The sequence below is a fragment of the Carassius carassius genome, chromosome 23, assembly GCF_963082965.1.
Source record: "Carassius carassius chromosome 23, fCarCar2.1, whole genome shotgun sequence".
Lineage (NCBI taxonomy): Eukaryota > Metazoa > Chordata > Actinopteri > Cypriniformes > Cyprinidae > Carassius > Carassius carassius.
Genome location: NC_081777.1, coordinates 21,084,562 through 21,100,572, shown reverse-complemented (window position 1 = coordinate 21,100,572; position 16,011 = coordinate 21,084,562). Strand labels below are relative to the sequence as shown.

The following is a 16,011-nucleotide window of genomic DNA, read 5'->3' as shown; positions in this document are numbered from 1 at the left end:
TCAGCAGGACAATGCAAAACCACATACTGCAGCTATAACAACAGCATGGCTTCGTCGTAGAAGAGTCCGGGTGCTAACCTGGCCTGCCTGCAGTCCAGATCTTTCACCTATAGAGAACATTTGGCGCATCATTAAACGAAAAATACGTCAAAGACGACCACAAACTCTTCAGCAGCTGGAAATCTATATAAGGCAAGAATGGGACCAAATTCCAACAGCAAAACTCCAGCAACTCATAGCCTCAATGCCCAGACGTCTTCAAACTGTTTTGAAAAGAAAAGGAGATGCTACACCATGGTAAACATGCCCCGTCCCAACTATTTTGAGACCTGTAGCAGAAATCAAAATTGAAATGAGCTCATTTTGTGCATAAAATTGTAAACTTTCTCAGTTTAAACATTTGCTATGTTATCTATGTTCTATTGTGAATAAAATATTAAATCATGTGATTTGAAAGTCTTTTAGTTTTCATTTTATTAAAATTTAAAAAACGTCCCAACTTTTCCGTAATTCGGGTTGTACTAGTTATAATGGGACTAAATTTAATGGAAACTGTAATGGACCCTGTGGGTCTCTACTGGTAATTAATCACCTTCTGTTGGTGGCTTGATAAAACCAATTAATCCAAATGGAATATTTCCCAAAACACTCAAGAAAAGCATTTTAATGCTTTTAATGGTTAAAAGTTGGTGGGTTGTTTAGGCTTGTAATGGTGTTTGTAGTGGTAACCATTAGAATTTTCTGTGATGGTTCTATTGTTTTTATCTTTTCATCACAAAGTTGACTTTTCGTTGTATTTTCTCCAATAAAAAAGGCTGTTTACATTTTAAAAACACTGGCTTCCAAATATAATGTCTTATATCTGAGGATAGACTAGTTTAGCTTAAAGGTTTTTTTTCCAAGTAATATTGGGTTACTTTACCTAAAAATAAGAATTCTGTCATTATTTAGTATTTCATAACTTACTTCTCTGGAACATAGAAAAAAAGCTTTTTTAGGAAATGTTTCTTTTTTTCCCTCAAAATAATGGAAATTGGTTCCCAACTTCCCAACATTCTTCAAAGTATATTTCTTGTGTTCTGCAGAAGGAAGTCATACTGATTTGGAATGACATGAGTGTGAGCAAATGATCCAACAATTTTTGGATTGGCTATTCTTTTTACCAGACCTTATTTTAATCATAAATCAGAAACTAGTTGGCCTCCAAATTGACGTCATGACTATTAAATTCACCACTGAATCACTATTTCGTGTCAAATCCCACACAGCAGTTGAACCATTTACACAATGTGAAAACATCTTGTTTTATAAAGATAACAGTGACTAACATTACTAAATTGTGTCCCATCCATAGGAAAATGTATCATAGTTTATAAGCATTGGAAATCATATTGTTTATGTTCAAATAGTATAGCAATCTTCAATTAGGATAAATTTTCCTAAAGAGTTGAACAAATAGGTACAGACATATTCATGAAAGTAAGACCGTGTCGTGACATTTGTTATTAAATGAAATATGAATGATTTCACTATTTGGAAAGAATTCTATAATTGTTCTTTATTCAAATTAATAAGAAGGAATGAAACACTTACTTTCAAGAGACAGTGTTGGATTGAATTCAACAAATGGACAACAGTTGCAGTTTTATTTCAACTGCAGCTACAAACACACACTCCTTACATTAATGTTGTTGATACACTAAATAAAAAAATATTTTTGCACTTTTAAGAGCATTTTCTTTACTAGTCTCAATTTGGCGTGCTAGAGGATCAGATTAATTTTAACAAGCACATATAAAATAGCTTTTTTTCTTGAGAGAGAAAAATATTTGGGGTATAAAGGCTTATACAAACAGTGGTCTTCCCAAAGTCTTTTTTTATTTTTAATCAAATATTTTAGCGGATTCTACTGAATTAAAATGAACATGTATGACAGCCTTAACACTCACATGTGAACCCTCAAAAATTGTTGAATTTAACCAATAAATGTAACCAAAAAGAGGGAAATATATTTTTCTAAGTCACACAAGCTTAAAAGTAAGAGAATGTGTAAGAAACCAAAAACAAGAATATTTTTCTGTACTCAAATACTGTTACCAATGTGATCGTACTATTACTTGTAAAAAAATCCAAGGCAGTTGCGGTGAAACGGGACACAACTCAAATACACAAATTCCTTTTCACCTTAATTATTTGATAGAATATTTTATATATATAAAAAAACAAAGAACAGATTTAAGAAGATGTTTTGAGAAGTCCTCATGTCATCACAGTTTTAACAGTAATTATTTTCATGGGGAATCATATTTCAGGCCTCACCAAATGTTCCTTGTTAATACAGGCACACAGGAATTTCTTTGGCACATCTCTACTAGTTTCTGTCAGAGGGGGGTGAGAGTGAAAAGACTGCCAAAAGGCCTTCATGGTGGTTCAGTGCCTTGCTCAAGGCACAACAGCTGGTGACAGAGAAAGTAACTGATTCTGATTCAGGGCTTCCCGATACTGGCTGCCCATGCTGAGAGAGCAATCAATATCAGTTAGTATGATTAATTACTACAACACATGTACAGACAGATCCAGGAGAAGAAGTCAAGAATCACGGTAGGTTTGTTCACTGACCAAATCTAAAGACTTAAAGCCAAGTCTTGGACTATTTTTCTGTGTATTTTTCCAACCGGGTTTTAACAGCTGATATTAACATTAGGGTCCATGTTAGTAGGGTTGCTGAAAAGGCTAGAAGAAGAGACAGTTGTTTCCCATTCAGGATAAACAGATATTGGGCAACGTGGAGCTCTTTGAACATCTGAATTCAGTCATTGTTTTATCACCTTCATACAAAAGCCTGTTTCTGGCATAGAATGACATTTTAATATAAAGATATAAACTCAAAAAAGTCTGAATTTGCAACTTTTTATCTCACAATTTAGATTTTATAAAACAAGCCCAAACTGGGAGATATAGTTAGAATTGTCAGATAAAGAGTTGCAATTATCTTTTTTTTTATTCCTCATTTCTAAACCTGTATGACTTCTTCATTTCTACATAATATGAAAGAAAGTTATGAAAATCTGTTAGTTTTTTTGGCCATACAAATAAAGTCTACTGTTGCTTTGGACCCCACTGACTTGGACTCATTGTACAGAAAAAAAAAAAAAAGTTCTTCAAAATATCTTTTCTGCTCCTTTAAAGAGTAAACGAAGACAGATTTTTTTTTTAGATTTGTGTGAACTAACCCTTTGAGGCTTATAACTAACCAGCCGCAATATTACGAGATTACAATGTGTGTATCATTACAAATGTGATATATACGTGGTTACTTCAAAAAGCAATTACCAACTATTCTTACCTTTCCATCATTTTCAAAGTGATATTAAGGCACAATAAACTATCACAAGGTCATGTGATTTGTTGCTAATAATGAATAAACAGCATATTTCCCCCATCAGAAGAGCAATCTCCCGGGTGGGTAACGTAACTAATAATTCACAGCAAAAATCAGGAAGGTGTATTCTTAGTCCTTCCTGGAACTTTTGTAAAATTCTGTTCAACAGATACAATCAGGTAAAAGGCTGAAGGGGATAAATTTCAAAGACAACATACACATGAAAATACATCAACAATAAATAAATAAAACACTCACATATAAGGTAATAAATGAGAGAGAAACAGCAGAAAAATAGAAAATGAATGAAGTTTAGAAGGAGGTTTTCTGCTAATTGGCTCTGTGGTGATGGAGCAGGAAGCTGACGTCTAAAATGAGGCACAATGTTGTTCTGCTCTTTCTGATGTTTGTCGCACAGTCATGGTTCTCGCTCTCAACCGTTACACTGCTGCTGGTAACGGCGATTGAGTTCTCGCAGTTCCTTCTCGCGAACGCGTCGCGCCTTGCTGGACTTCGTGGAGCGGCTGGAGCGAGTGGACTGTGCTGATTTGGTGCTGTGGCAGCGTGATGACGCTCTCTTCAGGAGGTTCTGGGAAATGGACCGCTGCAGGTTCTTCATGGAGGAGGAAGCGGCCATGCTGACAATCCAAGGGTGTTTAAGTGCCTGGCCCGCAGTCAAACGCTCACTGGGATCCACCGTGAGGACACGGTCAATGAAGTCCTTAGCAAGGTTGGAAACAATTGGCCATGGCTGTCAGAAAACAGAAGAGAACAGAAAATAGCTTAAAATATTCAGACATTCTCAAAAGATTCTAAGACTTTTATAGAGTTTTTTATAGAGTGTAGAGGGAAAATAATGAAATAAATTGATTAAAAAGTTTAAAAGTTGCAGCACTTCTGTATACTGTACATGACAACATGTAACAACCCAGCTAATAAAATAAATATAAACTATCATTCAAATGTTTGGGACTGGTAAGATTTTCTAATGTTTTAAATGAAAGAAAGCTCATCAAGATTGACCTTTAAAGCGTACTATAAATGCATTTATTTGATCAGAAATATAGTAAAAACAGTAATACTGTGAAATATTAAAATAGAAAATATTTTTCTATTTTAATATATTTTAAAATGTAATTTGTTTCTGTGATGGCTAAGCTAAATCATTATTAGCCATTGCCTCAGTAATTAGTGTCACATGATCCTTCAGAAACCATTCTAATACACCAATCTGGTGCTTAAGAAATATTTTCTTACATTACTTTGATCAATAGAAAGTTCAAGAGACACTGCTCTTTTGGATTTTCTATTCATCAAACAATCCTGAAAAAAGTCAGGATTCACAGTTTATAACATAAATTATAAACTGAAACAATAACAATGTAATTATAATATACGCTATAAACTGAACAATTATATTATATAATATAATAGTTGCTGATTTCTGTATTTTAAGATAGATGAATATTTTGGATAACCATTTCATTAAAGGGATAGTTCACCCAAAAAAGAAAAATCTGAAGAACCACTGATGTCACATGGACTATTTTAACGTTGTCCTTACTACGTTTCTGGGCCTGGGAACATTTCAGTTACATTGTTGTCTAAGCTCTAGGATTTCTCCAAAATTTAATTTAAGTTCTGAAGACAAACAAAGGGTTTGGAATGACATGAAGGTGAGTAATAAATACATAGATTTCAATAAGAATGAAAGAAACAAAGGCCAGTCAATTATAGCAATAGCCAATATTGCAGACTAGAGTCGTGCAACGGGTCAGGTACCTGACTTTTCCACAGATGGATTAGTAATTCAAGAATGGAGAACGCAATTTAAACATGGGACTGTGGACGATATCCTTTTCCTGCACAGTAACCTTAAGGGAAAGTAAATGAATAGTTTGTGTAGGCTCAGGCTGTATTTTCTCTTGTTCTTTTTTTTATTTTATTTTTATTAATAGGTCTATTTGCGTATAGTTATTAGGTTCCATAGCCTATTTACTGTAGGTGCCGATGGTAGGCTACTTGAATGGCGCAAAACAAAGCACACTTTCGTTTCATTAGCACAATAATGACACTGTTGTGATGTTGAGAAAGTGCGAGATAAAAAATGAAGCACTTTAATTGGAATGATTTTATCATTATCACGGGCGCGGATTGGGTATCGGGCGAAATATTAACGTGTCTGGGCGGGTGCGGATTTCATTTTTATATTATCACGGGTGACGGGTTGGATCTGGCGGGCGCGGGGTCCCCAAAAATGGACCCGTGCAGGACTTTGTTGCGGACACTGTGAAGCATAATCCCAGTTCAGTAAAAGAGAAAGCAAGCACACTCCCTGGACTGCATCACCTGTGCCAGGACTGGCTAGATCAATACATAAAGGTTTCTGCCATGCGAAATATACAAACTAGTTACTTTAAGTTAATTTTTCTCTCTTCCGGCTAGCCGTGCATGTCCTGGTATGTTATGACAACTGGCCAAACACTAGCGGCTCTATAACAATAGAGAAAACAAAACATGGTTTGGTTTTTGTTGGTTAGCATGACTCCTCCAGGGCTTTTCCCTGTAAAGCCCACATTTGTCTTGTCTGTGACTCACAGCAGCAGAGAGGCCCTGACGCACACACTCTTCCAGGAACTCTGCGGCCTTACATCACATGCTCATGCAGGGGGTTACTGCCGGATAAGACATGATGACAGGACTGCGCTGGGTATTGTCCAGCTAACAAAAACACACACTCCACAAAATACAAGCACATGCAATCACACTAAACATGCATACAAAACATGATAAATAGAGGCACGCAAATAAACATGTTCAGAATTCCAAGGTCAAAGACAAAAGGGTTGGCAAAGGTTTAAAGTGTTTGAAAAGCACTTTGTGATGAATAGAAACAGAGCACATTAACAGACAGACAGACAGAAGGAGGCAGGACTATCATAGTCTGTTGTGTTTTGCCTTTGAGATGGTGGCTTTGTGGGGAATATTTCTAGGAATGCAGTTCTGAATGGACTGGGGGAAAGCCTCAATGACCTCAAGTCGCTGTATAGACAGATATTTTCAGTGGGACACTTTTGTTGTTCTTCTAGAGAGGATTTGATTGGGCAAAAGTTTGTATAATGCAGGATGAATCAGTATTTTTATTTTTTTTACTAGAAAGAAAGACATTTGCAAATATTTGCTAATGGCTAAATATGTCAAAAGCATACAGATGACCTTAAAGCTAATAGGTATGGAGTACATGGCAAAAAGCTTTTCTCACCAGACCGCAGACACTTAATATATGCCATGCAGTGCCAAGGGTATGACTGTAGTTCCCAGGCAATGCGTGGTTGGTTGGCATTTTAACACCATGCCAGCTTAGTTACATGCCAAATTTATAGTGAGTAAAAGTTTAAATATTATAAAAGAGCATTTTAAAAACCTATATAATGTTTTTAAAGTTTGCTTTTAAGCTTAATTTTCTTTTGCAGAGCAATATAATTTCCTAAGAGAACCAGAACAATTTAATAAAATATGTTGAAGAGATGCTGCACATAGCAGTGGATCTTTATTTGGTGTGTGTGAAATCTCCTATGATCTAATTACTGAAAATGAAGATGTGACCTTTTCGCACAGTAGGGTTATTTTCATTTCCTGTATCATTTAAAGTGTTAATTTATTTTCATGATTTTAAAATAGTTTGCAGAACAATAAAAATAGTCCAATTAAAACTGATATCAGCTTTATATTCCACTAGTGGGATCAAACAGTCTATGATGCAGTTTTAGCATATGGCAGTAAATCATTATTCTTTATTTTCTCTCCTTAAGAAATCAGTAATAGTTATGTTTTAAGGCACACTAAAAAACCTTAAAGGGGTGGTTGATTGCGATTTCACTTTTTTAACGTTAGTGTGTGATGTTGCTGATTGAGCATAAAATATCTGCAAAGTTACGAAGCTGAAAGTTCAATGCAAACTGAGATGTTGTCTTTTAAAATTCTGGCAGTTTAATGCCTAAAAAAAGTTGGTAGAGACTACAACAAGTTACTTCCTGGGTTTGTGATGTAACAAACCCAGATAAACCCCGCCCCTGGGAAAAGTCGGCAAAGGAGATGAGACCATGCTGCACTGCTTTAGAGAAGAGGAAGAGAAAAGTAGAGGTGCATGTAAAAATCTATTAATATTTGAATCGCCATTCTGTCTTCTAATGATTCTAATGGATATCTAAAAGTATCTAAAAGTATGAGACAACAACAACCAAAAAAACATAGGCCTACTATTAAAAGCCGTGCTTGCACAGGTTCTGCACGATCCTCTTCAATAATATGTTCTGCTTCTCAATCGGGCTCAAACTGATATGCTATAATAAAGACGCCGCTGTTTACAATACTTTCGGAGTATATGTGAGGAACTGGATGCTTAGACATGCACTAGAGACGGTTTAACACACTGGGTTAGCTAACCAATCAGAGCCCATTGCCTATGTCTGAGGGAGGGGCTTCATAAAAGCAGGAAATGATCACCGCATATCTCAGAGAAGGGATAGATCAGTGTGGAATAAGGAATTATGTGAAAAATAAAATGAAGCATTAAAGATGTTAGACTGCACCCCATAAACACAATCAAGCCCATAAATTAATGGGGGTGAACAAATGCCTCCTGTAGCGAATCGATGCGTTTTTGTGAGAAAAATATCCATATTCAAAATGTAATTATCGCTTTAATTTAGCTTGTGCCAACAGTTGTAGATGGAAGTAGCTCCTGGCTGATGACGTATGAGGTCGGCGTTGCCAAAGTTTGTTAACAGAAGCAAAGGAAGCAAAGTTTCCTTACTTTAGCAAAGGAAAACCTGTCTCCAGTCAGGTAATTTTTTTTTTTAAGAAGCTTCCCAATGGAAACCTCGACAAGACGCACGCCTGTTACACACATAATCCGTCTGCAGTGCGTATGTGGTGCTGAAGCAGCATGAACTCATACTCATTGTGCTTTCACACAGGAAGCGTTTGCAGTCCGCTACTCGGTACGTGAACGATCGCTGCACTGCTGCAGACGCAACGCTCCTGGAACGCACTGACGGACCGCAACCGCGTGAACGCTGGAATCGGTTAACATGGGTGCGAAAAACAAACGAAACGCATACGCACTGCAGACGGAGTATGAGTGAAACAGGCGTAAGGTTGTTTGCACCTTGTGCAATGTGGAATTAGTTTACAGCTTTCTCAATCACTTGAGAAAGCACCTTGTGATGCATTTTGGAAACAGGAGATGAGCCCCTGGTCTAATGCACCACCTGGCTTGAGTTCTAAAAGACTTACTTTTAGTCATTATTTTATTTGGGTAGCACACATATTCTGAATGCCTTTTTAATCTAGATTAATAAAAAAAATTAATCTATGCCCACCACTAATAGAAATCCTCAGACATTCTTTTTTACAAATCCTAATTTTTTGTTTTGATATCTTCCCTGCGCTTCCACGTTTGTCACTTCTGAGCGAAGCAGAAATCAAATGGAAATCAAAGTCCATTTTTTATATAAATCCGACTGGATTCGTCTGAAAGAAGATAGTCATATACACCTAGGATGACTTAAGGGTGAGTAATTTATGGGCTAATTTTCATTTTTGGGTGAACTAACCAGTGATGCGCGGGTTGATCCAAAATGAGCGGGTGCCTGCGGTCACCCGCGGTTGCCCGCAGTTATGAGTCATCCAAAAATATTTTTAATGATATTTGGGTCACGGACAGTCGGGTCGTTTGAAATGAAGATGCCAATTAAACCTTTGTAATTAATATAGTACTAAACACAATTTTGAAATACATAGGCCTACACTTTATTGGCTGAATAACTGGCACAAAGATGATGCACGAGCTCAGTCTGCAGGTAGAGATGGAGGCGGAAAGAGAAAAGGTGAAGACGCTGTTTTTGGTAAAACATGATTTTGACAACTTCATTAAGTTTTGTTTTATAGAAAACTCTTTTTAAAAGATTTTCGTTTTGTATAAATTGTATCTTAATTTTGATCAATGTTTTATCAATCAATTGCCCGTATTTTATAAATAAGAAGCAAATATATAGCAGACAATGTAATGAGGCGCCGGCAGGATCACTTGCTTTGCATGTGAACTGGAGGGCGCTGAAACTCAGCTTGTGCCTCACAGATTTGAGAAATATAGGCTATATATTACAGAAAGCTTGAAATGTCTACTTTTAAACTAAAATATTAAAACAAAATAACTCTCTGATTATGTAGCGACACAGAAAACACCAGTTTATTACTAAACAATTAAATGTCTCCTTGCATATTTTCGAACCAGTAGGCCATTCTGGGTTGAGCGAGACCCCACGAATGAGTGAGCGGAGCGTAATATATGGAGAAATGCACTCTCCGCTCACGAGCTCAGATCGGAACAAACCCGAACCTCACTGTCTGCTGATAGGAGACATCAAAATAGACATAGCCAGACTAGACTATTTTAGAACAAATTATGAGCTTATTGACGATTTTTTTTTATAATTCTTGACAAAAATAGAATATAAGGAATTTTTTTTTTTGCCTAGTTCCTACGTCTATGGCCAAATGACGCTATAATGAGCATTTACTTCTAAAAAAAAATGCGGGTCAGGAAGCGGGTCGGGTACAATATTTTCTTTTTTTGCGGTCTGAGTTGCGGGCAGGTTAGTTGAAAACCTCGGTCGGGTGCGGGTTATTAATACATTGACCAGCGCATCACTGGAACTAACCCTAAGGAGTCAATAACAGAGAAAGAACATATACTAAATTAAACTATTAATACAGATTACTAAAGTTTATGCCACTCTTGTTTTATCTTTTATAAAGGTACAATTGCTTACAAATAAATTTTCTGATTTTTTACTATAAACATTTTGTTTAATCTTATTTATTTGAGCTTGTCTATATTAATATAATTGTATTTAACCATTTAAAGTATTTAAGTATTTATATTCTGATTTAAAATTAAAAAGAGTCAAAAAGCATCAAAATACCACACCATACTATATATATATATATATTTTTTTTTTTTTTTTTTTTTTTTTTTTTTTTTTTTTTTACATACCATCTGACCATTAACTAATATCTGAATCTGAATGTGTAATTAAGATACATTACCTTCAGATCTCAAATCTCAGGGCATACTTCAAGCAAACATTTTAGGTCAAAGGGATTCGCCTAATAAAATGTTTGGGAATCAGTCAATGTGAGTTTATAGGAGTGCAAACATGAATTACTTCATAAGTGACATGAATTTGATTATTTTTATACTTAAAAAAAAGTTAACAAAAATAAATAAATAAAAATCAAATTACCAGAAAACTTTAAACATTTTTCATTGTGGTACAAAGTACACTATTCATCTAACAATTTTTCCAACTTCTAAAATTTACATTTGAAGCTCTCTATGTAAAAACAAAAATATTGAGAATGTCTGTACTCAATAAAACTGCAAAAATATGTTTCCTAGTAAACATTCCACCCCCAATCCCCCCCCGGCTGCCACTCAGCGGACAAACAGGTAGTGCCGCCCCAAACTCAAACCATTTGTTGAATCAATGTTGCTATGTCAGGCCACTCAAACAAACAGTGCAATGGTGAAAGTGCAACAGACCACAGCGCTTACACTTTTCGGGGAAATCAACCTACGAATGCTTACTTATACTTGTCTCTGCACAAATATAAGCAAGCTGGCATAGAAGAAAGTATTTTACACACATCAGCTTTAAATTTGGATAGGAGAAAGAAGTCTAACATCAAGTAATTTTAAAACATTTAAAACTGCACATTAACATCAACATAACATACAAAGAATATATATTTCTTAAGAGCTTGTTTGTCTGCAAAAGCAGTCAGCTAAAAAACAAATGAATCATAACGCATAGTGCAATGCAAATGAGCTCAACAACATGGCATACAAATACCACCGGGTTTAACAAAAACCAAGTAACATCAGTATTTGCTTTATAGCACTTCTATACCTAATCGAAAACATCTGCATTTTCAATCTCCCAGCAACCCTTGTTTTGTACATACATGATCCACATTGCTCATAAAAATATATATATATAGCTCACACATACAGCTCTTATATACATAACTGCAACTAGTGCAATAAGCAGCAAAATATGAGTTTATTGAGGCCAAAGTTATTGGTTTGTTACTGGCAAGAATTGGATCTTAAAATAAAGTGTGTGTAAATGCTAAAATTTCAATCGATTAATGCTATATTGGTTATTTTTCATGTTGACACATTTAGTTTACATAATGTTAACAAACAGAAACTTATTGTAAAGCAGCGGTTCTCAATTCCAGTCCTGATGACCCACCACTCTACACAGAATATTTGTACACATGTGCAATGCGTTACTTTTACATATATCATGAATAAGATTTTATCTCTGTGAATTATCTCTTTGGGTTTTGACATGTTGAGTTTGGCTAATACTTCATCTGTAACTTTAACTCTGTAAAAAGCTGTTTTTAAAGCTTTATCTGTATGAGACCTGAAGACTTTTAGTTGTGTCGTGTGAGACACAAGCACATTAAACTCGAAATAATACATATTATACGATTTAATAAGATCTGTAAATCAAATCTATAAGTCCATGATTATCTATTTGACGCTAGCCATTTTTAACTTCACATTATCAACATTATTAAAGATTCTGCATGCATATTTTCATGTACACTTACAGCATATAGACTCTGTACAATATAAGGCTATTATTCTGACATCACAATGAATAATAATAATATTAACCCTCAACTTTGTGTTTTGGTCACTTTTACCCTGAAAGGATTTTTTTTTTCCTGAAAATGGTAATACAATGCATTGGACTAAATCCTACTTTGTTCACAAGGTACTGTATAATTCTCCCCCCAAAATGTTTCATTTTTTAATACTTTTTGGGGATTTTTCTCTTTTTGTTTCATGTGTGGTGTTTGCAGTACTCTTCAAAAATTAATTTCTCAATATGCTATACTATAATCAAATATTAGATCATTTTAGAATAATTTTATCAACTTGTTTCCTTTTAAATACCACAGGTTTTGTATTTCTTTTTGGAACTCATGGTTGGTTGTAGTTCTCATTGATCTGAGCACTTCAATTTTTGAGTGAACACTGCCAAAATGACCCACAATTTGTTTTAAACATATTTTATTTCCACTTAAAAATGGAGGTGCATTAGCTCAGATCAGTGAAGCCTACAACCAAACAGTTCCTAAACTGGTACTAATTCAAAGAAAACAAGTTGATATAAAGAGAGATTTACAAGAAATTTTTAATTTTTTGACCAGGAACACCAAACTGGGTAAACGATTTTGAGCACAGCACACAGATAAAGCAGTCACACTGTTCTTACCTCCCCGGAGAAGCTGTATTTTCCTTTGAGGATCTGTCGGTACAGGCGCATGCGATTGTCATCCTCAAAAGGCATGGTTCCACTGAGCAGTATGTAGGAGATGACTCCCAGCGCCCACATGTCTACTGCATTAGTGTAGGGCTTTCGGACGAGTATCTCTGGAGCGATATACTCAGGTGTCCCACAGGTAGTCTTCATCAGGCATTCGTCGCCTTTCTTCCGCGTGCTGGCCAAGCCAAAGTCTGTGATCATAATCTTGGAATCAGCACCAGGATGGTAGTAAAGCAAGTTTTCAGGCTTTAGGTCCCTGTGCGTGATGCCCAACGTATGGAGGTACTTCACCCCATCGAGAACCATCTGCAGCACCCGCGTAGCGTCCCTTTCTGTGAAAGACCCGCGGGCAATGATGCGGTCGAAAAGTTCTCCGCCGGTGGCCAACTCCATCACCATGTAGACCCGCTCCGCTGTCTCGAACACCTCCATCAGTTGGATGATGTTGGTGTGGCGCACCCTTCTCAGCACGCAAAGTTCAGATTCACATACTTCTCTGCCCTCACGGTAGCGAGTCTCGATCATCTTGATGGCGTATGGCTGCCGTGTGCTTCTGTGTTCCACTCGTACTACCCGACTGAAACTGCCCCGGCCTATTAAAGCTTTGATATCATACTTAGCAGTCACTCGAGGGTCAAATTTGGCCCTGTATTTGGCTACTTTTTTCCGATGTGGGTCAGCAGGCTCAGGCTGGCTGTTAGCTGGAGGAGGGGACTGGCTCACCTTCGCAGTAGCCTGGCTTTGACCCTGAGGGGATGACGAGCCTGTTTTCTCCCCGCCACTGTCACTTTTGATGAAGTTTTTATAGACATCAGTCTGATGCGGCTCTACCTTTTTGACTAGGTCAAGTTGGACATCAGCGGGTGGCTCTGGAAGGACTTTGCTCGTCCTGCACCCCATCACATCAAAATCCTTCCTTCCTGGTGCCAGCAGCACATCCTCAGCTCCCAGGCAGCATCCAATCAGTGCACGGTGCAGTGCCACACCGGCAAACACCACGAGGGGACACGTCCAGGCCCACAGTCAGTTACCCCTCTAAACAACAGCCCAGAATTTACTTAAATCCAGTCAGTGGGAAATTTGCAAGAGTAAATCTGAAAAAATAAAATAAAATTGAAGTATTCATTTCTTAATACCTAAATTCAGTAAGAAACCTGCTTAGTATAGACTATTACACATATAATGCATGCGTCTTAAAGTGACCAAAAAGTCCACCAAAAGATACAAAACAAAGTCATTTTTTACTGACCCACAAATTGTTCTAGTATGAGCTTCTTTCTTTTCCTGAAGAAGAAAAAAATCTGTTTTGTAGAATGTTGGTAGGCTAATCAAACAGTTTCGGGTCCCTATTTTACTTCCATAATATATATATATATATATATATAGAAGAAAAGTGAAGCTGGTAAATAAATTAACAACTATGGCACCACTAATCATATTAGCAGTAGTATCATAACATATCAATTGAGGACTTTATATTATTAAACACTTAAACTATAGACTGATCTACTACAACTGGACTTTAACACAAACCAAAAAAATAAAAAATAAAATCCACGGGCCCCCCACAAAGACTTAAACTGAGACACTTGTTCACTTATTCATCGCTCAAAACGAACTTCAGAAAGTCTTCTTCAACTCCGTTATCCGCTGCGGGCCTTAACGGAGCCACTCGTGTTACAAAGTCGTTTACAAATCGTCAAAATGCTTGAGAGTGAACGATATAGCGGACATAACGTTACCCACCAACATGACAAAAAAAACTCCCCGTCCAGCACAAATCAATTGTTTTCTCGAGGCCTGGGTCAAAAAACACGAACTTAATTGCTAAGGTTTCCTTTATTTTGAAGTTTTAAGGACAACGGTATCCATTTAAAACCAAAAGCGTTAACTTTTAAAGTCCAAATAGAGTTGAAAGTTACCTTTCAGAGGGATTTTCTTACAGGCGATGGTGGGAGGAAGAAGGCGAGATTCCCAAGCGCCAGCCTCTTCACTCCAGTTTCTGCTCTTCTCTCCATTTTACCGCATTTCTCAAACTTTTATCCGGCTAGAAAGATAGTATCTCCATGGGGAGTGCTAACATAAACATACTGAGTCCAGAACTAATGGTTGTAAACTTGTTTGTATCACTACAGAGACGAAGCAATACGAGAAGAAAAGTATGAAATTGAGACCGCCCGCTTGGAAACCGTGTTCTCGGAGTGGGACCACCTTTTTTCCTGTGTAGACCTTTCTCTTTTTTTTCTCCCCCTTCTCCGTTTTTTTTTCTTTTGGGAAAGAAGAGACCGCTTGCTTCGACCCCTGCGAGAAATATTGTATAGTCAGAATCATAAATATGGCCGAGAAACATATGTGAAGCAGTGCTTTACAAATATAGGACAGGAAGAGCTAAATAAACTTATCACTGTATCTAAACCAACAACATGTTTATTAGATCCTGTACCCGGGACATTCTACCAGAAACGTACATTTGCTGTCCTGGCACTACTATTGTTTTATAAAACTGGTGTAATCCACATATTTCCCAAAACTGTCATACAGTGAATTAATTTAGAGAGTTTTACAACAGATTATGTTATGTATTTGATTAAATTGTTTTTTATTTTTGTTTAAAAAACCCTTTTTAAAATTAAGAACCCCTAAAATGTACTGTCCCAGGTCAAATCTCAATTCTATACATCATATAAATAATAATTATACATTTGAAATTCATAGAAAAAACAATACCATAGCACATTTAAGATGTTATAATTTGTATTATTCGATTAAAATCTTCAGTAAAATGAATTAATAATAAATAAATCGATTTTTTAAAAGTGTCCCCGGGTTTCTGTCATGCCCTGTCACACTTGCATAAAAGATTCCAAGAAAAGTGTGTGATATCTCTTTAAGGTCCCAAATCACAGGAAGTGACCTCATTTGCCTCTCATCACACACTGACACCAACCAGAGGTAAGTTCTGTCCTTGAATTTTGTAATTTTAAGCCTTTCTGCATGTTTTTACCTGAGGTCGAGCTACTACGTCAGTTCCTGTCACGCAATAATGTCCCAGAAAATGTATGTCAATAGGTTTAGATTTGGAACAAATTAAATCTTTTGTGTAAATACTCTCTGAAATGTTGTCAGTTTTTATGCTAACATGCTAAATTGCTGAGTCATAGCTATTAAAATGGCTGACGGTCAGGCCCTGTCACGTCAGGCCCTGTCACATTTCAC

The 16,011-nt window shown here is 36.6% G+C and overlaps 1 protein-coding gene across 1 annotated transcript; it reads right to left on the bottom strand.

Moving 5' to 3' along the window:
- Nucleotides 1-3,147: 3,147 nt before the first annotated feature.
- Nucleotides 3,148-15,073, bottom strand: pskh1 (protein serine kinase H1). Its single transcript, XM_059506466.1, has 3 exons — nucleotides 14,718-15,073; nucleotides 12,745-13,889; nucleotides 3,148-4,133 (listed from the first exon to the last, which is right to left on the bottom strand). The coding sequence occupies exons 2-3, from the start codon at nucleotides 13,693-13,695 to the stop codon at nucleotides 3,816-3,818; spliced, it is 1,269 nt and encodes a 422-aa protein (XP_059362449.1). The 5' UTR covers nucleotides 13,696-13,889; nucleotides 14,718-15,073; the 3' UTR covers nucleotides 3,148-3,815.
- Between the last annotated feature and the right edge of the window lie 938 nt (nucleotides 15,074-16,011).

Coding starts and splice junctions, on each gene's coding strand:
- pskh1 (XM_059506466.1), bottom strand. CDS start 13,695: ATGGGGTGCAGGACGAGCAAAGTCCTTCCAGAGCCACCCGCTGATGTC. Junction 4,134..12,744: donor AATACAGCTTCTCCGGGGAG/GTAAGAACAGTG, acceptor GTTTTCTGACAG/CCATGGCCAATTGTTTCCAA.